This window comes from Cygnus olor, chromosome 6, assembly GCF_009769625.2.
Source record: "Cygnus olor isolate bCygOlo1 chromosome 6, bCygOlo1.pri.v2, whole genome shotgun sequence".
NCBI classification, from domain to species: Eukaryota; Metazoa; Chordata; class Aves; order Anseriformes; family Anatidae; genus Cygnus; species Cygnus olor.
Genome location: NC_049174.1, coordinates 38,908,872 through 38,930,668, shown reverse-complemented (window position 1 = coordinate 38,930,668; position 21,797 = coordinate 38,908,872). Strand labels below are relative to the sequence as shown.

At 51.0% G+C, this 21,797-nt stretch overlaps 1 protein-coding gene across 9 annotated transcripts in view; it reads right to left on the bottom strand.

The window, feature by feature from the left end:
- FMNL2 (formin like 2) overlaps positions 1 to 21,797 on the bottom strand; it is a 126,239-nt gene that overhangs the window by 47,692 nt on the left and 56,750 nt on the right. For all 9 annotated transcript variants that reach the window (XM_040560741.1, XM_040560739.1, XM_040560738.1 and 6 more), the window contains exons 2-6: positions 15,752 to 15,835; positions 7,946 to 8,026; positions 4,539 to 4,615; positions 3,268 to 3,351; positions 1,693 to 1,845 (exon numbers count right to left, since the gene is read on the bottom strand). In XM_040560741.1, coding sequence (XP_040416675.1) covers positions 1,693 to 1,845; positions 3,268 to 3,351; positions 4,539 to 4,615; positions 7,946 to 8,026; positions 15,752 to 15,835 — 479 coding nt within the window. The remainder of the gene's footprint in view (positions 1 to 1,692; positions 1,846 to 3,267; positions 3,352 to 4,538; positions 4,616 to 7,945; positions 8,027 to 15,751; positions 15,836 to 21,797) is intronic.

The window sequence follows — 21,797 nt, the reverse complement described above, 5'->3', positions numbered from 1 at the left end:
TTTTGGAGGCTGAAATCTCCCAGCGAGGCTCAGGTGGTCGCTTACCAAGATGTGTGATTCTCAGATTATAGGGCATGGGAGCGGTTCCCATGCGCGGCACAGCCCGTGCTGCGTGCGCCCTCACACCTGGCACTTACGAGGTTTTCCGGCTCGAAGCCTCATCAGCAGAGCACAAAGTGAAGCCGCTCCAGAGGCAGGAGGGTGAAAAGCAGCTCTGGCGGCGTTTGAACTGAAGTTGCTCGGGCAGAGAAACCAATCTGATGGTGCATGAAGGGTGGGTGAGGGCAGAGGAGGGAAGGATGCAGGGGAGAGAATCGGGGAAGAACATTTGAAAGAGGGAGGGAAAAGGTGGATGTGAGGAGGAAGGAGGCATTGAAACGGAAAATAAAAATGATGAGAGGGGGATATGAAAAAAAGAAGAAAAAGGATGGAAGGAAATGAAGAGAAAAAAATTTAAGAGACATGTAATGTATACCTGACTTACGCATTTCTGGAATAACTGATCACAAACATGCCTCCCAAAGGCAGAGAGCAGGATCAGACGCCCTCCTCCAAACATAAGACCCTGCATTCTCTGTTGAAGTAGGCAGAAACCAAACACACCACAAACATTGAAATCACCTTTGCAACATCAGAAAAAAAACTAGTCAACTGATTTTGCTGCACTCTACAGCCTGTATCTCTTTGCCAGAGCTGTGTGTCTGCCTCCTACTCTCTACTTTCTCCCTGATGTCTTTGATATATTCCAGATCTCACATCCGCCACCACTCAGGCTGTAGGTGGATGGCAGCCACTGAACAGAAACTAAAAAGCCAACATTAGCATTGAGTGACAAACCAGAACTGAACCTCGACTGGAAGACACAGAAAAAATCTGCAGGTCCTCACTGCTTCCATCTCTGTAGGACTCCTTTATGCTCACAACACCATGTAACAAAGCTCTACAAAAGCCCAAAAGACTCAAAACGTGTATAGAGTCAATCCCCTTCAGCACTCCGAGCTGTGCCCCTGAGTAACTGTACTGGTAGCCTGAAGATGCTCTTCAGTATGTTTTGTGATAGTGAAGGATCGCGGGAATGCAAGGTCCTGTAACAGAGCTGACTGACGTTCAGTCTTGGGAAGGGATCCTGCCTTTTCCACAAACTAAAAAGAACAACCACTATTTGGAAAGAGAGACTTCATAGTAAAGCCTGGGGTGGTGCTCAAATTAACATCAGGTTTGAAGCATGGAAGTGGCCTTTAAAAAAATAAATCTTGTTCAGAGCAGAATGGACGGGATGTGCTGCTAGAAGAGACCATTTTGGATGAGACACCAGACCAGAGCTCCAGCCTGGCTGGATCCACGGAAATCCCGAGATGCTCTTTGGAGAAGAGTAATTGCTTCCTCTGTGCAAGTCACATTGTACCTGACGGAAACATATCACGCATCCTTAGATCATTCTGCCATTGGAAACGGAGGCAGTCTTATTCATTTCATTTCCTCAATTGCTGTGAGATGCTGCCCCGTGTTATTAGCTTAGCACTTCTTTCCACCTCAAAACCATCAGCACAATGACATGTTTCCTATGTACGTTGAGCCTACACTGTGAAACGAGGGAAGATGAAAAACAGTCTAATTGGAAAACCATGCTGACTCTTCTCACTCGGGCACTCGCTGCTTGTAGGTCACCTACTGCCTGCTTCAGTGCCTTACCGTAAAGTCGAGTGCCTGCCAGAGCGGGAGATGTTATTGCCAACTGGCGAGGGTAAATTGCTGCCTCTGTGCAGGTCTTCAATAGATCGGCTCCAAGGTTTGGACTTGTCCATCGAGTTTTCCACATTGTTCTCCAAACTCTCGAAGTCAAAACTGAAAGGAAATAGAAATTCCGAAGCTGGGTTAGACAGCAAAGATGCACATAGCGTTTTCCTTCCTGTTAAACATCTGCAGACTTAGTAGGTCCCAAAAGATTACAAAAAGAAAGGAAGAAGGCACCGCAAACTAATTTCCCTTCAGCTGCAATTCAGAGCGAGCTTCAAATACATATTGCTGCAAATCTGGACCTTGACAAAGGGCGAAGCTAACCGCACGAGCGCTCTGTTTCAGAGGGATCAAACAGCTATGTATTATCCTACTTCAATGTAAAATAAATACAACATTGGCCACTTTGCAGATGAAAAGCATTGCCTTGAAGGAAAGAGGGAGAATGCTTAAAGCTGTCTCCATTTTATTGCAATAAATCAATACGTTGTGCAAGTACTAATTCAGTTTCCTCCATCAATATGTGACTGAGCATTTACACTGGCTTGTTGGCCCTCACTAATCTGCTAGCATATGTAATACATTACCATAATTGTTATAGATTTTCTTTGATTTCTGATTTGCTGCCCATTGTACTGCTCTTTCAAGCAAAAATTGCTTGTTCCCCTTACAGTTTTTGAGGTTATTACTCATGTTCACCACGTTAGAGAGGGAAAAAACCCAGCAGGCTAACTTGTGTATATTTGTATAATTTTAGGAACAAAGTCTTTATACAAATACATCTTTTTGCTGTGCACAGTTTTTTCCAGTGTTAGTAACATTTTCAAACATATAATTTTCCTTCATTGATTCAACTGCAACTCCACCAAAAATCTTGTTCTGTGCAATGGCAATATATACATCTGATGGCATCTTTTTTAAAAATAAAACATCAACTCTACTCAGCTTGAGTTCCCAACTACAATAGTATCTTTAACCCACCACTTAGTTTCATAAAATTTTATACAAAAATCTATTGCTACAATACAGTGAATGGAAAGCCTATGGACACACAAGAACTTGCTTGCCAGGAGCTGTGTGAGTAGTGGTTAATGTGGGGATGGTGCTTTGAACATGGCAGGCAGCATTACGCTCCTTGGGGCTGGACACTAATCACAAACCTATTTCTAAGGAAGCCTGCATGTTTCAGTACATTCCTTGAATCGTTTTTGCATTGTACCCTAAGACAGTCAGAGGCTACCAAGGCTAAAAAACATCAGTAAAGCCCTAAAGATAAATAATCACAAAGGTTAAAGGGTTTTTTTCCTCTATAGGATGCTATAATTCAATAGTTTAGGACTAGCATTACGATTTTCTCTGCTCCTGCTCTGCAGTAGGCACACAGTACCGGACCAAGCTCTGGCACCGAGCCTGGCAGCTCTGCTACTGGAGAAGCCAAGCATCTCATTGAGCATCTCATCAGCGTTTCCCTCTCCCAGGGGTTTTGCTTAGCCCTGCAAGCCCAGCAAGTAGGAGGCAAGCCTTACTTACGTGACTGCGTACTGTGCGAACGACAAGTACTCCACCAGAACGTCCAGGCCTTTGTTTTCTTCATTCAAGAACTCCCTGACCCATCTGTTGGAAAAATCAAGAGACGTCAGAGCATTTCACCGGTTTTGTGCAGTTACTGGAATTCTTTTCACAGAAACTGAAGACACATCCATTGCAGGAAGACAGGACTGCTGAGTAAAACCTCTTCTTTCTCACTCAGGAAAAGAGGACTTTGAAAAAAACGAAGTCTTTTGTTTACTTAGAGGGCTTTACAAATGTACTGAAACACATGTACTGAAATGTACTGAAAGCCTTTTTGCAGCGCTAGGACAAGAAAAACACTGCACCTCAAAACCATAAAACCCCCTCTCCAATGCACACCCTGCGCTGCCCAGAAGCTAGACGTTTGGCCTAATAAACACCAAGGGCCATGGATGTCCCGCAGAGCTCGGCTGCCCAACTCCTCCTCCGTGCTCCATGATGCCCAGGCAGGGGCTACGTCTGTCCTCTAGTCTGTCCTCCAGCACTTCTCATGTTTATTTTCCACACCCTGGCCTCTGGCAGTCTTTCAGGTGCATACGGACAGCACACGTGGAAGAGTAATAGTAGCAAGGGTCGGCCCTGACAGCCCAGGTGCACATTTGCACATTTAGCAGTAATTTTTGCCTTCTCCTTTTTAAAAAGCGTTGACCTATTGCCATGAATTTCAGTCCGACAATTACGCAAAGCCTTTTTGGTCGACACACTGAGGCTTCTTGTGCTGAGGCCCCAAGCAGACAGATGAAACAGGCAGAAATGCGCACTGAGACGGCCTGTTCAATAAAAACCTGCAGTCCTGGCGATGCTTTTACTTGTGCTATTTGAGAAGAATTTTCTACTTTGTGAAAGCAAAATACTGGCAACGTTACTTACAGCCAGGCTTTGTGAACTGTATCATGTTAACGCTATAAACCAGCATGTTTTAATATACATATTTTTATAGCTGCAGTGCTATTACTATTCTAGACCCAATTATTCTCACTTTTGCCCTGACTTACTTAGGGTGAGCAGCAATCTTTTGACGGCCTTCACAGAGATGTGGATTAACCCTATCATGAAAGGATTAAGGCTGAATTTTCTCCTGAGATGCCTAGCTATCCCTTACCTGAGCCCTTCAGGCTTTAACAATCAATATAAGTGGTACCATTGCCTAGCATGCAGAGATGTTTTCTGAAAGACATCCATCAGTAGATGTAAATCTAGTAAGACCAGAGGTCATCAAAAACCCTTACCCAATGTGATTTGTTCTCAAAGAAATTTCCAGTTCTCGGAGTACTTGAGTAGACTCTTGGACTCGTCTTCTGAATTTCTGTAATGGAGTGAGAAGGCAAAAACAACACTTAGACTTCTGTGATGCTATTAAAAATGCCAGCATCTCATACAGCACAGATTGAATACATAAAACATTCAGGCAAACTGAGAGACTCTCTTAAATCCTGAGGAATGCAACAACAACAGTCAGGCAGTCAACAGAAACAAACTCAGAAAAATAACTTCTGTTCCCGTGTATATTTTGAGTTTCCAGGATTAAGAAAATGAAAAGCCTGTAGATAAATACATATTTCCTTACAATACAAGCTTTGTTTTAGTAACAACCTCTCCACTGAGAACTACAGTGTTTGGACGTCACTCTCAGCCATATGTTTTAATCTCACTTTTGTGACCTTACACCCACACCAAAAAACTGCTGTAATTTCTGTCTAATTACCAAACTTGTGGGTGCAAGTCAGTAATGAACTACACATGTGCTACTATCTGCGTGCTTTAATGCTTCATGCACGCAAAATTGTATCTGCAAAGTCAGAAGCTGGGAAGAGGCCATGAAATGGCAGAAGTAAAATGCTGGGCAGTAGAAAAAAGACGATGTTTCGTGTCATCCCAGTGCAGGAGGAGAAAGGACTGCCTGGCAAAACCTCCCTGTGATGCAGCAAGAGCTCCACATCACCCCAGGGCTCAGAGCAGGCTCTGGCAATGGCAGAAGACCTGTAAATGCACACCCAAGTCCAGGCAGGCAGAGCTGGGTGCGTCTGGGAAGGTTTGTCAACGTCCAGGACACAGCGAGGCCACCGCAGGGACCTTCCTGCACGCTGCGGGAGAGGGTACTTGTTCTCCGTGCACCGCCAGGAGCCCGCAGCGACATCTGGGCCTGCCTGGCTCCTAGGGAGCGCCGCGAGCTGGCTCACTGCCGGGAGCACGGGGAAAGCACAGGATTCACCTCGCCTTGCTGACCTGCGGGAAGGTGATCGGCTGCCTCTTCACGAGGGTTTTGTCACACACTAGTTAGCACCAGCGGCGTGCTGGCGCTCAGACTGAATTCCCAGCTCAGAAACCCGCTGGCAGACTGAAATAAGGGTCTCACTGCGAGGTCCGGGTGGACACACGGCACTATTAGTTTCTCCTTTGAAATAGCTCGTTGAGATCAGACGAACGGTTTCTCTGGACCTCGGTTAATTAGCTCAGAGTACAAAAACCCAACGCCTCATCTCCGGAGAGAGCTGATACAATCTAACCGCAAGCAATAAAACCCCACATCTGGGGAAGTGAAGGCAAAATACTGATGTAGCAGGAGGCAAAGACGAGAGCCTGGGGCAGGGGGGCACGACAGAAACAGGCAGCCTGTTCCCAGGCCACCACGGCAGACAGCAATAAAGTGGCTCAGTGCTTTACGGCCCCCTAGAAGCCACCAAACTGCAATTTCTTTAAAAATGACTAATTTCCACACTTTTAATTTTCCTGTTCCAAAGTTCAGCTCAGCTGAAAAGTCGCCGTTTTCCTGGGAAGAGCCGTCCCCAGTCCCAATTAGAAGCCCAAGCGCACATCTCACAGCAGCGCTGGGAGCCACCTTCTCTTGGCCACGCGGGGCATTATCAGCGAAAACGCTGACCCAGCCTCGATCACAGGCGCAACTCTGGTAATCCGAGCTCTCCCCACAATATCCAGCATCCGTCCAGGAGCCCATTTGTAAGTCTTTCCGACACGCAGCCCAGGCTGAGGAAAGGCTGCTGGTGATACAGAATAATGCGACAAAAGAGAGGAACTCAGTGGAGCTATTTTTAGGCTCCTTCGGTTTTGTCATTTGTCATGGGACTCTTATAGTAGTATTAGGATAAGAAAGGCTTCAATGTGTGCCCAGGGACTAACCACAGAGCAAAGCCAAACACACTGAACGAATTTCAAAACCCTGCAGGAGAAAAACACAAAGACCCCCGTTCAGATTTTAAAAAATAAATAAATAAAACAAACAACAAAAACCTACAATCAGCTACGGGCAAATTTTAAAGGTTTCCTCCTAAATGGCTCCCTATTCCTCGCCGCAGCCCCCAACAAGAGAAGCCCTGTCAGAAGGCATCACTGCAGCCCTGCAGACGAGGGCTCGGCGCGGGCGGCGCGGGGTGGGCGCTTGCTGCCTGTGTCTGCAGGAGCAGCGGTGCGGCTCGGCCGCCCCTCGAGCCGGCCCTGGCTCGAAGCACTGTGTCAGGATATGTATTTTACTGCGGGGCACCCATCTCAGCTAATTGCAGGGCAGCACAAAGCAGCGACTGTCGAGGACAAGAGGAGCAGTCAATGGCAGGAACTGCTACGCTCTCCGTGCCGGTTTTTTTAGGGTATTAGAACTATCAGCACAGGATATGAGCTGATGTCCACAGTGGTTAAATACCAAAGGTTGAGTGACGGTCCTCCGAATGGGATGTAAATTTACACTTCTAAGATCCCTGGCAGCTAGTTCTAAGCCCATGAGGGCGGTGCAGAACTGTCAGAACCAGGCACAGTTCCCTGCTGGTGCAGAAGCCTCGCTCGGGGACGCCCACATTCCCTTGATGCTGTGCCCAGCCCTACACATCTCGCTCCCCCAGAGGGTCGGTTGCTTCCCAGAGGCCTGGTTTCCCCAGCCTGGGACCTGCTGAGCGCCGGGTAGAGCTGCCACGCTCTGCGGAAAGCCGCTCGTGTGCACAGCCACAGCACCACCTCCAGCAAACGCCGCCGGTGCAAGGAGGGCCCCTCCGCGCCTACAGGACAGCGTTTGGCTCCAGCAGCTCTCCTGTGACTAGGTGTCTACCTCAACTGACAAAGGCATCTTTGAAAGGGCAGGTGGAGTGCCTGAGTCTTTTGTGAGTCATTAGCAGACAATTCTGGATAAAAAATAGGCAGAAGTATGCGGGAGGCTCTCTGATGGGACCGCAAGCAAGAGGTGAACGCGTGCCAGCTGAACTGAATCCCTTCACGTGAATGCCGAGAACAACTCAGAGCTGCAGCATCCCCCCGACACGGGTGAGACCCACGCCACCCGGCACGGGCTTTACCTGCCACCAGCACTGCCCACATGGAAAGGCAGACCTAGAGCGTAGCTCAGTGATAATTTGTCAGACTATTTATTGAAGCTAAAGTTATTAAAACAATTTGTTTCATGTGTCAGATGGTCCCTTTCTTTGCAACATCTGTTCCTCTTTCTAAGCTGCAGAAACCGCAGTGTCTTTCCAGTTTCTCTTTGTTTGTCTCTGCGTTTCGTTACATCTCCAAGACTTTTCTCAGCTACTTTCGCAGAGCCTTTTACACAAAGGCAGGAAGGAACTGGGACCCCAGGACCATCCTCGTGGAGGAACGAGGACGAGAGGACGAGAGGAAACAGGACGCTCCTCACCTTCCTGGTCACTGCCGGGTCCAGATAGCCCTTCAACTTCTGGATGTACGTGTGCGGAGGGTTCTTCACTTGAAACCTTTCCTGCAAAGGATGTAAGAATAAACATCAGCCGTTTTATAACATTTTCATGTTTACTTATTAATGGTATGAAATACATGCACGCACATGCATATTTAAACATTTTATACATAATACAAATTTATATGCGCATCCCCTGTATTTATAAATACTGAATCTATGCATATACAATATGCATGCAAATACCATATATTTACATGTGTCTTGATTTCCTGAAATTTGATATTTATATAGGAGGCATAAAAACCTGTCTTACATATTCGATGACAATTTTGGTTACACGTACAAACAAACACATCTGAAAACAAAGGGCTTCTGCCAGTCAGAGCACTGCGAGAAAAGAGAAGGGTTGGAAGAGCAAATGCGTGTCCATGTCGGACTGAAAGCCGTCACCACAAGAGCTGAGAAACCTTTTCTGTCATTTGGAACGATCCTAAAAACACACTGCGTGGTCCATTCACAGAAGAAACTTTATTTTGTTATTTGGATTTTGGAAAATTTAACGCAAGAGTAGTACGTTAGCAGTAGACAAGTAATATTTTAACGGGTACTGTTTAACTTTGCTTCTGCCTGTGCCGTGATGAGTGGGTACAAACGAGCACGTGTACCTCCTCCAGGCACAAGAACTGCTCAACTGCAATCGATTTTATTCTATCCGCCTTCCCAAAACACACCCATCAGTGCCGCCAACCCACCACCGAATTCCAGCTGCAGCACCGTGGAGGGACAGGAACCACAGGCACACCTTGACCCGCAGCCCGAGAGGCACAGCCCTACCAAAAAACACCAAGCAGTGCTCGGTGGCACCAGCCCTGCAGCAACCCAGAGCGGAGAGGGGCGTCGGAGCTGGGCCAGGCTGGCACGCCACGTGCTGTCACTTGCACTCCTCTCGAGGGCGTACCAACTGCTATTGAAAACCTCTGGTAATATTGAAAACCTTCAACAACATCTGTACTTCGAGTCCCTCTTGGTTTTTGCTTGCTTTTGCACGGCCAGTTTGACATTTATTCTATAAAGCTGCTGTGAAGCACAAGTTAGCCTGCAAGGAGCGCGCTGTGTCCAAACCTGTTAAGAGCATTACCCAAAGTCCTGATACTATTTGTATCTTGGAAGAATTTTAAACTATTCTGCCCTCTCCCTTGAGGAAAGATCTCATAACGATTTCCTCCTGATGTTACAGCTTCGCATTTTATAACTGATATTTGAAACCTCCACTTATTAGGTCAGGATGCAATTTTGACTACATTATCTGGAAGTTATTTCTTAACGAAGAGTGTGCTGCTGCCCAGTTACCAGAACGTACTGTCTGAACACCGAAACTTGTTCCTGTTATTATCTTGCTGCTTGCTGTAAAAAAAGTAATTTATCATGGTCAGGAAGAAAAAATGGACTAATAAATCTACCCTGTGGTCCACCAGCCCTGGGTTATAGCTCTGAAAGACAGAAAGCAAACAGTTCTTTCCTCTTTTTTTTAACAATTTTTCTTCCGTGCACCTTCACACAGATGTACAGGCCAAACAGCGAGCCCTGGAATTTGGCATTTCCTTTTCATCTCAAAGCAGCTCCAGAAAGACAGAGTTCTTGGCGGGCAGCTCCCTGGCCGAAGGGAAGCCAAGGGCCCCTGTCGCCCCTGTGCCACCCCGCACCATGTCCCCCACCTCGCACCGCTCAGTGCCCTTCGTGCCCCCCTGCACTTAGAAAACAGACACGATGGGCGGTGATGGAGGGGAAGGGGGAAAGCAGGAACACCCGCAGACGTTGGCAGACGTACACAGAAAAAATTAAAAGTACATCAAATAAATCATGTAAAAGATTAAGATGTCAATACTCAAAGTACCTGAATTGCTAACTTAATTCATGCACTTGTTGCAGAGCAGTTGGGACAGCTTCGCGTTTACACTTATAGCCCTCATAGGACAGTGTCAACCATGGCTTTACAGTGGGCAGGAATACAAGTTATTTAGAAGTAATTCCATCCATTAACTCATTTTAAAACTTCTTTACTCTGGCAGACAGACAAAAACGGCACTTTGCTGTAAATGAGAGCGTGGCCCATGGCAGACTAGAAAAGAGTTACCAGAGGTATCCTAACCTTGGAGACCACCACCACTTCTCCTTCCCCCCGACGCAGTTTTGTATTAGCTCCGGAGATACTCCAGCACTTTGCCATTAGATAACCATGTCCAAACGCCACCGTTTGCACCTGCCAGGGAAGGAGCGAAGCAGCGGGGCTGTCGCCGAAGAGCAGTGATGACACAGGAGCGCAGGGAGCAGCGGGCACGGCCACAAGGCCAGCTCCTCTGGGCAGCAGCGGGTCTCCAGCTTCACAGGGCCCACGGTGCCTGGGGAGTTCCCTAGCACTGATGTGGTAATCTAGCTAATCCTCTAGAAAAGCTATGTTACTCTTTTAGATTCATTTCTCTTATTTGCTAATCAGACATCGCCTGTTCCAGTGACACAAGTCTTCACTAACAGCCGGTTTTAATAGCTGCAGTCTTCAGAATGAGCTGCTCGAAGAGGCCCAATGAGCAAACTTACTAGTAATATCTGCATTGCAGGTGTATTTTTGTTTGTTTTCTCAAAACCCAGCCATAACTATGTATTTATGCAATAATCTCTACAGCACATTCATTAAAAAAATGCTGCTCATTATTGTATAGCAGAATTATTTGGGTTGAGGGACTGTGAAGAGGTTATCCATGAACAGCAATGCTCTTCTCTAACTAGTGAGTAAGAACCACTTGTGGCAAACATCTGCTAGTCCTGGAAACATTCTGGTAGTAAAAATTTTTGTAAGGGCAGATTTGGCCCTTGAAGTGTTTTTTCTGCCTTGGAAGGTCACGAGGGACCAGCCTTCAGTGTCGCCCTGTGCCGGCACTGACTGCTGCCTCGGTGGATCCAGCTCTGACCGCCTTGCTTCGGGCTGAGATGTCGCCTGCTGCAAGAGCTCGGTGCTGGGCACTGACGGCCACCTGGGACTCACTCACCAGGTCCCACACTGAAAAGCTTGGGTCCTTTCCTTCTGGTGTTCTCGAGAGCATGTACTTCATCGGAGAGGCAAACACACGCCCCGGCTAACACTGAGGAACTGCTGTCTACGCCTAATTCACTTTCCGTAAGGACCATAAGTAATGAGCTAAAAACTCTTGCTTTTCGCTGTCTTCTCCTCCTCTCCCCTTCTGGCAATCCGTAATTGCTCATCGGCCAAATCTGCTTTCAAAATAAAAATTTATATGGCCAGGAGTTTCACGCTACTTGAACTGGGAGGTAAGGGATTTTTACCACACGCATAAAAAGTTTAAAATCTATGTTCAGCTCTCCGAATTTCACTGAGCACACAGCATTAGCCAGTCAGTGACACCAGGACTCGGACACTACCGGTTCCCCTCGTGGTCACACAGAGCTGTGCCCACCAGACACAACAAAGTTAACAAATCCCGACAAAACGCCTATTTTATCTCCACTACGTGACTCATGAGCACTAACTCTACCTACAGCCCTGAAACGAGAAAGGCATGGACCAACTATAACCCTACCCTGCCTTTGTCAGCCACCTAGCATGTAAATTAATTTTGCAAGAATAAAGGGCCCTTTCTTCCTTGAAAACTTGCTGAGGAGCGGTGCTCTGTGCAGGGGAACTGTGCCTAAGAGCTGAAAAGTAAGAGTGCTGCCAGACGCTGAGATGAGCGAGCCCCAGAGCGTCCCTTTGGAGCAATAAATGACGGGAATTCAGGGAAAGGCTTGAACTGGGGGAGCACAACACTGCTCCTGTGTTTCTTTCACCAGCAGCCTCCAGCATTAGCACTTTCTTTTCCTGATGGATACAAAAAAGGGGGGTGGAGGGCTTGATTTCAGCAGCAAAGAGGAACTGCTGGATTTCTGCGTTTCCCCTTCAATGTGATCCTAAGAAGAACTCGATACATCCCCTGTTCACCCAAATCTGGGAAACGTATTTATTCCGAAACCAGGAAACTGTGGCTTTTCCAGAGATCTTCTGCTTCCAAAAACATTCAGGACATTTTCTGCATTAGTAATGTACGCTATTATTACTACCCTCGCTAGCTCGTTTCATTCTTAGCTTTCATGCACCAGGTAAGCAGGCAGGGTCAGATTTTACCCACAGTGGGTTCTTTAAACAAAAAACAAGCAGGGGGAGAGATTCACTGGTATACAAAACAAGTATTTTCTACGCAAAGGCTCTCAGAGCTGTAAGTGACTACTGTGGCATGTGCAAAACTGTGAAACGCACCCAGTCGTCAAAAAATCCAGAGCTCCTGTGCAAGGTGGTAACAGCACCACACGGTGACATACAGCCAGAGGTGCCACCTCTCGATCATCGTCCCTTCATCCCGTTCCCATTGGGACATTAGGGGCCTACCTGAGGTATCTGTGCCAAATCCCCAGGGCTGCAGTGTCCCCACGTCCCACCCGGCAGTCACGCTGCCCAGAACCCCCCCAGACCCACGGGCACCCACGGGAGAGCCGCCTGCACCCTGCCCCGAAGGCACCTCCACCTTCTTCTCTCATTAAATCTGACAACTACAGTCAAAGCTTGTTTAATCTGAGTGTAAATGAGCACAAGTCTTGGGGTCCCTCTGGTTTCAGACGTTATCCTTCCCCAGGCCACCGTGAACGCAGTTCGGTTTTGACAGGATCATCTCAAGACCACGTTTCTGTGCTTGGGCTCTCCCCGGGCCGCCCACCCGGGGGCTGCTGGAGGCCTCCATGCTGCCCAAAGGCTGCTTCCCGCCTCCTTTGGAGCCTCGCCACAGAAGGGCGAGAGGTCTAGAAACAACCCGGTGAAGGTATTTTGGGTGTCAGTCACACCGCGTCCACCTCGGGTCCCGCCATTCCCCACACACCTCCATCCAGCTCCTCCAAGGGAGAGGACCCGCTCTCTGCCCCTGCCACGGTTTGCCATTAGAGGGCAATGAAGAACTTCCTACGATGCTCCCAACCTCGCCCTCAACATCCGTGTCCCCTCTAATTCCTCACCGCACACTGTGGGACAAAAATGCCCGGAGTAGCACCGAACAGAACTCTCCGTGAAGGCAGCAAACCAAAGGGGTGGCTCATCATCTCCGGGCATGTTATCCTCTTCCCTGCTTGGATCCTTCCCAGCACTGCTCCTCTCCCCCCAGGGCCTGCCACTGGGGCCTCCAGGCTGGAGAGCCGGCACTCAGCCGCAGGGAATTAATTGTCCTTCTCTAACGACCCCCGGCTCGCCCCTCCAGGGACGCTCCGGGTAGGAGAGCGAGGGCTGGAGCTCTCAAACAAGGCTCCTCGGGGTTTTCTCTCCAGGTCACACTCCCTGCCAGCCCACAACCACGGGGAGAGCTTCTGCCACCCCCCCATGCACCCTCCTGCCTGTCCTGCTTAGATTTGTAGCTCCCCCTGGGACCGAGGTCGCCTCACTGCCTACCCCACCTCGATGACACACTACCAGGATCACTGCAAACGTGTGAGTGGCGATAGGAATACTGGCTCCGTTCTTCTCCTTCTCCTTAAATTTATGCTTTGGTCACTAGGCCAGAGAGGCAGGGCAGCAAGCTTTCAGGAAAGCCACAGCAAAGTGTAAATGACTTCTAAGTTTTATAGACAAAGGAACAGAAAATACCACCCGGGATGAGTCCCCACAGCCAGCCCAGCAACCCTTACAGTGACTCACCAGAAAGGGCCTAAACCTAATTCAAAGCAGATTTGAATTATTATTTATTATTATTATTATTATTATTATTATTATTAAGCATGAGACCAGTAACTCCCCACGTTTTTTAATCTCACTTTTTTAAAAGTAAGAGTTACTTTTCTGGGCCGAATTCTCTCCTTTAGTAGACTCAAAATGTTTCACAGTCAAACGCCCAGGGCCTGCTTTGCAGACCACTTAGAAAATACCACTTAAGAGCAACTTTCCGTTCTTTTCCCTTTCCGACAAGCTGAACGCCAGCACAGGAAGGTAAGAGATAAGCCTGCAAACTGTTATACTGACTTACATCCTCTGTCCTTCAGTAACCAAAATAAAGGTTTAATGGCTGATATCAATAGAAAATAGTTGACATTTGCTTCCACATTAAACCCTACACGTTCCATACAAAATCCGTTCCTCTAAGTGTTTTCGGCTACGTACCGTAATTACACGGGCAGATATAAATATTTCACACACCATATGCTGTATTAGTGCTTTTACAGACACCTGCTTCACGCTGCTCCAGTTTAGAGCGGCTGGCAAACACCCACCAGGGACGTCGGGGCAGCTGCGACCCATCACGGATACGCAGCCCCTCGCTGCCCGAGCTCGTCCCCTGCACTGCGGGACCCCGGGAAGCATGGCACGCATCACACACGTGGCACACGTGGCACACGTCACCCCCCTTCCCCTCGGGACCTTCCAGTCCCAGCGAGGCTCTTGCCGCGTGCTGCGTCCCCTTCTCAGAGCAACGGGGAGCGGAGCACTGCGCGTGTTGTGAAAGGAGCTGTCAGCCATGCAATTACTGCACCCTGCAAACTTCCTTCGCTGCGCTTCCACCCGCCCGATCCTCCCGTCTTGCTGTAGAGCTCGGGAGTGAATCAGCAGCAGCTGCGCTGCGGAGGGTGGGTCCGCTCTGCGGTGGGAGTGTGCACACCAGGGCTGTGAGCTCACTGCTGCTGCCTGCCCGCTGCCAGCTCCCTGCGAGCGCGGCGCTCAGCCTCGAGCGCGGCGCTGCGCGTGCACGTCCACGCGCTGGATGTGCACGCTCTAAGCAAGCAGCCGTGAAGAAACAAATCACTTACAGTAGATTAAGCAATTTGTTCAGCGTCTCGCTAAAGTGAAACTTTAAATAGCTCAATGCTTAAGTTTTTTTGCACAGAAAACTCGTGAAAAAAGCAAGCAATTCTTTACTCAGCTTTACTTTGGGGTAATTGGATTTCATCAGAGGCTCTGCCACTGTAATGGATGAAAAGGAAATGTCTCACAAATCTATTTATTATGATGTTCCTGACCTCACAGCATGACTGTACCTTCTGCCAAACTCTCATCCTGGTACCTCTGTGTTTACTTTCCAAGGAAACATCCTACTCTGTCAGTCCCAGATCGATTATTTTCATTAGCCATTACTTTTGAAGTTTATGGCAAGCCCGATTTTGCTGTTGGCTCACAACTGCACACCCTACCTTTTGCATGCTTCACTTTCTCTACATAATGCAGCTTCTGTTCACTCGCCATGGCAGAGCCAACCTGTTAATTGTTGCAGAGCACTGCCAAGTCTGCACTCCACGGCAGAGCTCGGACACCAAGGATGCCTCAGCATATGGTGCTGCTTAATCCGAGGGTGCTGTGCAGGCTGTGCAGGCGAAGGGAAGTTCACCATCACCACTCGGGTTTCGCTGAAGGTGACAGCTAGCGCCAGCTGCGACAATGGCTCGTGACGTGGAAAGCCAGACGCTCACTGGATCAACACCATTCATCGGCGTTACGCAGGTCAAGACAGACCCAACTCCAAGCACTCACCAGGAGGGGACGGAGGGTTGGTCTGCTCAAGATTTTGCCTTGCAAACTAAGCAACGTTCACAGCACAAGGCTTCCGTTGAGTTGTTACCAACAATGGAGCACGAGGCCAAACAAATGAGTGTTTGAAACCATTCAAATCCTCTGCGACCTCCCCTTTTAAGCCGTGGGAGCGCGCTGCCCAAACACCAGTGCACGCTCTTATCAGGGTGCCCGCTAAAAGCCCTCCCAGCCGCCCTTACCTGGTCGCAGATGAGCTCCCACTTCTTCTCGTTGTCGTACTGCCGCAGCAGCCGGGCTTTGTCGGGCGGCAAGTTCATCGCATTCTGCAGGGAGAGAGAAAGCGAACGTGAGGGACCACAGCGGGCTCGGGCTCAGGAGGAGTCAGACACGAGCAAACCAAGACAACATGGCTGCGGTTGCTGTAATTGTTTTATGTGAATTCCTGTTGACAAGAGCTATTCAGAAACATTCCCTCTCAACGTCGTCTTTGGCCCCAAAAGCAGCAGTGAGTCACACGGCAGGGCCCAGCAATGCCTCTCCTGCTGCGGGGATGCGCTGGGAAGCAGGAGGAGGCAGTGACCGGAGCGCTGCCGCCCACCACGGCCCCTCTGCCCCCTCTCTTACCCTGCCCAAGCACGTCGATAAGGGAAGCGCCCAACCCAGCGGCACGCTGGGCGCTGCAGAAGGCCACTTTTCTCCAGAAAAAGTCCTGAAATGCCATTTCGTTTTATTTCAACAGCAGGACACCATTCAGGCTTTAAAATGTCACCGCACGCAACCGTATCTGGGTAACAGAGCCACCGGGGCCAGGAGCGCTGCTGCCCACGGCGATGTGTGTGACTCGCACGCGCAGAAATAACGACCTGGATGCTGCGAGCGCCACCTGTGCTGATGCCCATCAGACGATGCCCATCGCCCGCCGTCCCCTCTGGTGCCAGGTGAGATACCCCAGCACGGGAGGGGTCCGGGGCAGGGCAGCACGGAGCGGGCGCTCTGTCCCGGGGCAGCCTTCCCGAGGGCCAGGTCCCAAAGGCAGGGCACGGCCGCGCTGTTTGAGGAGAGCTCTGCAAACACGGCGTCTCGAGAGCCTCCCTATCGGCCGAGCGCAGCGCAGGAAGGCGAAGTGCCCGAACGCGAGGGCCACGAAGCACCTCTCCGTCTGCAGCTCGCATTCTCCTCGGCACACCCGTCTGGCCACGGAGTCACCCGAATTAACCCCCAGGACGCAAGCACTGGGTTGCAGAGCCCGGCTCCCTGCTGGGAGCGGAGCGGGGCGCCAGGCCCTGCAGCGCCGCACCCCACGGCCTCCAGCGCTGACGGGCGCTGCGCTCCCCTGGTTCAGTTGAAAAAGGTGACGGGAGCCCGCAGCACCACAGGCACAGAACGAGGCCAGAATCAAAGGCTGCTCCATAAATACTCCAGCAGTGAAGCGGTAATCAATAAACCCACGTTTAGGTACCAAGACACTCTGCTGTAGCAGGACACACCTTCACAGCCTGTGCAGTAGGTTTACAGCTTTGTCAAACCCAGCCTGTCCTGGGGGTCCTTGGAAACACCCCCGAGCCCCTCTGTGACTGTTGGGCTCACAGAGCCGGCCTGGGGCCGGACATCCTCCATTTGTCCATCGCAGTTAATGGAAGAGGAGGGGCACGGACAGCCCAAGCTGCTGTCAGCACCCCCAAGAGCCTGTGAGCACCAGTCCAGCCTGCGGGTACGCTGGTGGACCCACCCTAAGGGGCACACTACACCTAAACTGAAAGAAACCCCAGCAATGGCCAGGATCCAGGGTCACGCTGTGACCGCAACAGCCACACCTGGACACAAGTGGCACACGGGAAGTCCTGGGCACGTGATGGAGCATTAACCGAGGAATTTCAACGCGCACGTTAAGTGGTTACGCAGTAGGGATCGGTATTTTTGAAGCACTTCATCAGAAATGCACTGGGCTGGTCGAGCCGAACCACGACAGGACAGGCGGGTACGGGGACGCGTGCGCTGGCACCACGTCCCGGCCCCTGCACGCTGCCATGGGGGCAGTCACCGCGCCGCTGCGAGGCTGCGCAGCACTGACAGCGCCAGCAGGCGTTGCACAAGCCGGGTTAAAGCCGGGACGAGGAAGCCGAGAGCTGACCTGGCGGTGGCTGCTGATCTGACACCGACACCCCCACACCGCATCCCGGCACATGGAGGGAGCACCCACGCAGGTTTCGACTCCGTGCCCACGTCCCCCTTGGCCGGGAACAGCCCCGGGCAGCCCCAGCAGGACCGCAGCCACCTCCCTCCACGGCCGTGCTCCGCCAGCACCAGCCCTGCCGGGGTGGAGCGCAGTCGCTCCCGTCCCCAGTGCAGATTTCTTTTGAAATCTTTGGCGTGGCTGCGAACGTCTCTTCCTGCCGGGAATGCTCTGACACCCGAGGCCCCTCCGGTGCACTCTGACCTCCCGGTCTGTGCAGGATCCCCGAGGAAGGCAAGGAAAACAGGTCTCCAGCTCATCTGGCCTCCTGCATCTTGCAGATGCGCTTGCTGCTCTCCCGCAGGACCTGATCTACCTCCACCCCAACGGATGAGCGTCACCTGCAGCTGCAATGACTGCTCTTCCCAAAGCTTATTTTCTATCAGATAACGAATACTCTTCTTTTTGCTCATCCATGCTGTCATGTTGACAGTATTTATAGGCTGCGATCCTATCTGCCCTTGATTCCTCTCTCAGTCTCTTAGCACACACCTTATCAGTTCTACTTATCATTTTAATGCACTTCTTGGTATTTTTCCTGGGGCTTTTTCAAGTGCCATTCCTTACCTCTGAGGATGCAAACACATTTCAGAGCTCCACTACATCTCAGCTGCAGGAAAAGCTTCGCTGTTTACCTGCAATACACGCCTTGTCAAACTGCCATCTTGTTATACCTAATCAGCTTACCGAACCGAGCTGGCGCTCGGACAAGAAACCTGCCTGGAAACCTCTGCAGAATCCAGTCATGGCAAGAGCTCAGCGTGGACGAGGGCCCGAAACAGGGAAAACAAGACCCAGGCAGCAGGTTGGTGTGATCTCATTTCGAAATGAGTTAAATCTGATCTCATCCCGAAATGTGAACTCCTTCACTCCGCATCCTTCTGCTGCACACAACCGTCTCGTGTATTCCAACAATTACTGCAATTTACTTCAGATGGCCCTGGTCTGACAGGCAGAATTATTCCGAATACAGTGCGTACGGCCGGCTTCAACCCCTGCCCGTACGCGGTGCATGGCTCGTGCCCACTTACTGCTTATTAGTGGGTTTACAGCAGCTTTGCGGTCTGCTTGTGTGCCAGCCCCCTAACACAGGGACGGGAGCCTCGGCCATGGCAGGCGCCTGCAGGTCACCTCCAGCGGCTCCTCGAGCGCTCCGCCTCCCTTTTTGGGAGGTGACAGGGAAGGAAGCTGCTGCTGCTGCCGACTGCACCGCTGGACCCATCGCTGGCGCGGTAAGGAGGGAACACACTGGGCTGGGGCTCCTCACACTGCCGGAGCCAGCTTGGCATTACCTTTCATGTGCTACGCACGATCGGTTTGAAGGGCTTTCTTAGGGCTGGATCAAATGGCACTCGTCTACTGGAAAGTATCACCCGCGGCCCCAGGCCCTCCGTTCATCACGCAGGCACACTCGGGCACCGCGCACGTCCTCCCCTCCGCGCCCCGGCACCCGCCGAGCTGCTCTCCCGGCTCCTGAGCCCCGGCCTTGGCTCTGCCCTCCCGCAGCCCCAGCACAGCCTCCCCCAGCAGCACACTCCAAGCACCCCTCGTTTCCTCGCTCTTCGGCTGCTCTTACTATTAACAGCCGTTCCCTGCTGGAGAACGAGTCGCTGAGCCGGGGTGTTTTGACTTCGGTGGGAAGCAACACATTCGTGTCACGTTTACGCACGGCACTCTGTCGAGTGGCTCTCCGAAACCCAAGCGCGCTGCATCTAACCGCACAGCCCCTCGCTGTTACAGCAGGAACCACGGCAAAGAAGGCTACCGAGCTGGCTCGGCCTGACCTCGCTGCTTGCAATAGTTCTGACTCCAGTCATAATTAGCCAAATGCACCAGCAGCCTGCGCTTCTTGCTCCCTGCGGACCGGTGCAGTGACTCACAGATGCCTCCTTGCCACTGCCAGGTCCTACGGCTGTGGGCTTCACACATACCGGCGTTTTTTAGCCAACTACGTGCCTAGGGCCTGCAATTCCTCTCCCCATCTTTACCCTCGTTACCGCTCATGCTCTGAAGGCTTTTGACAGTGCAACCACTGCTGATACACCCGAAGCCCCTGCTGTGCCCAGAGGGGATGCCCCCGGCATCCCCCCTCCTGCCCACATCCCCAGCCGGTGTAACGCCAGCACCCGAGGCACGGGAGATGTGCTCCACGCCTGGCTTTGCCTCCTGCAGGCGAGCCGCCCTCTTCCTCCACCAGCACCTTCACAACCTCCCCCAGAAATAACTCAGCCAGACCCCAACGCAGCGCTGCTGTCTGCAAGGGCCGGCTTCCAACCCTATTTTGGCTCCACACACACATAACTTCTCTTTTTCCCCGCAAATTCCAAAGTTATTCATGTCTACCGCTGCGTGCCAAGTAATATAGGTAAGGTTTCCATTTCGTTTGCTCCAGACTGGCATTAGAAAGCTAGAACTCGAATTAATCACAGTAGCAGATGGAAAACTGGGGGAAATACTAGCAGGCCTACAAAATATTAAATTGCTTAAGAGTTAAAAATAAAACCAGCAGTGCATCAAGGAAATATATATTTTTAACCTATTAAACAAAACTCAGCTCTGTCCAACTTGGCACCCCCAGCAGCGTCTCCGAAGCCCGTGCCAGATGCTTCGGCAACGCGCTGCGTACCCAGACTCGTCCAGAGCCGGCCTCGTTCCACCCGAACACGCTTCGCACACGGCTGCCTTCCCTTGGCCATTTCCTGATGATTTTATCTGAATCGGCGTGACAGCGAGAGTCCAATCCAATCGGCGTGACAGCGAGAGGCTTTGAGGTGCCGGAGCACCTGAATTCACTGGGCGAACAGCGTAGCTTGTGGGTTTTGGCACTGAAACCCTGTTCAGGGCCCAAAACACGAGGTTCCCCCGCGGGGTGCATCACCCGGGTGTGCGGCCCAAGGCTGGCTGGTTCGCTTGCATCCCTCGGGACCAAGAAGCGCATTATAAGAAAGAAGGGAACCCCTTACAAGGAGGGCACCTTCAAAAGCACAGGCAGGACGCGCAGGGGCACACGGTCAGGGTTACGCACAGGAAACGCTACAGCAGCAGGCCGGGTGCCACCCAGGGCCAAAGCGCCCTGGGGACGCGGTAATTTGGGAACAGAAATACCTGGAAAGGAGGGGCCGAACCAGCTCCTGTCACAGAAATGTCACAACACCCAGTGGCTCCAGTGATGTCTGCCACTGGGAGGGCTGGCACGTGGCCGCAGGTCTGGGTGGCACTGCAGGTCCCGGCGGCACCGAGCCACACGCTGCTGGGGCGAGGGGCGAAGTCTGCTTTTTGTGACTTATTCCTCGTTTTAGAGAGAATTAAAAGGCTTAATGTTTTGGAAAACAAATGCAGCAGCAGTTTGAGGGACTCAAAGGCATAAGCATTGCTAATTAACGGCATTAGGCTGTTGCTCTTTCTTATTAATCTTATCATCTTGAAGTCCAAATCCCTTTTATTTATGAATCACGACATTCATGTGCTAGCCTCGAACACGGCAGAGTCCTCCTAATCCACCCGCTCACACGGAAGGCCCTGCATGCTTTAGTAAGCCACTTAGAGCGCAGCTACCCCTAAAACACGAGAAGTTTTCACCAGCCTCCAAGAGAAAAAAAAAAAACGTTTCCTATTCCCTGGAGCTTCCCGGGGTGCCCAGGAGCCCTGGGGGCACGGCCGCATCCCGCAGGGCTCAGCCTGGCCGCAGCTCTGCAGGGAGGTGCACGGTGCTGGCTCCCAGCCTTTGAACTCTGCATCACCGTAGCTTGTGCTCTGAAACGTTGGTTGGGGCCAGCCTTAAAATTTGGGATGCAATGGTAATATTAAATTTCAATTCAGTGAATGTATCCTCAAGCCAAGCCGCAGTGCCCGTGGTGGCAGGGCAGGGCGCAGGTTAATGCCAATCCCTCGCTGAGACGCGACAGAGAAGCTTATATTCCTGCGACCTAATTCCCCGCGCACTTTCTCCTTCTGCCTTTCCTCCGACTGGGATTATTTCTGATTTGCACAACCACTCGCGCGAGAGAAAAGCAAACCTCTGTAGTTTTTGGCTCCGTGGTAGCATTGATGAA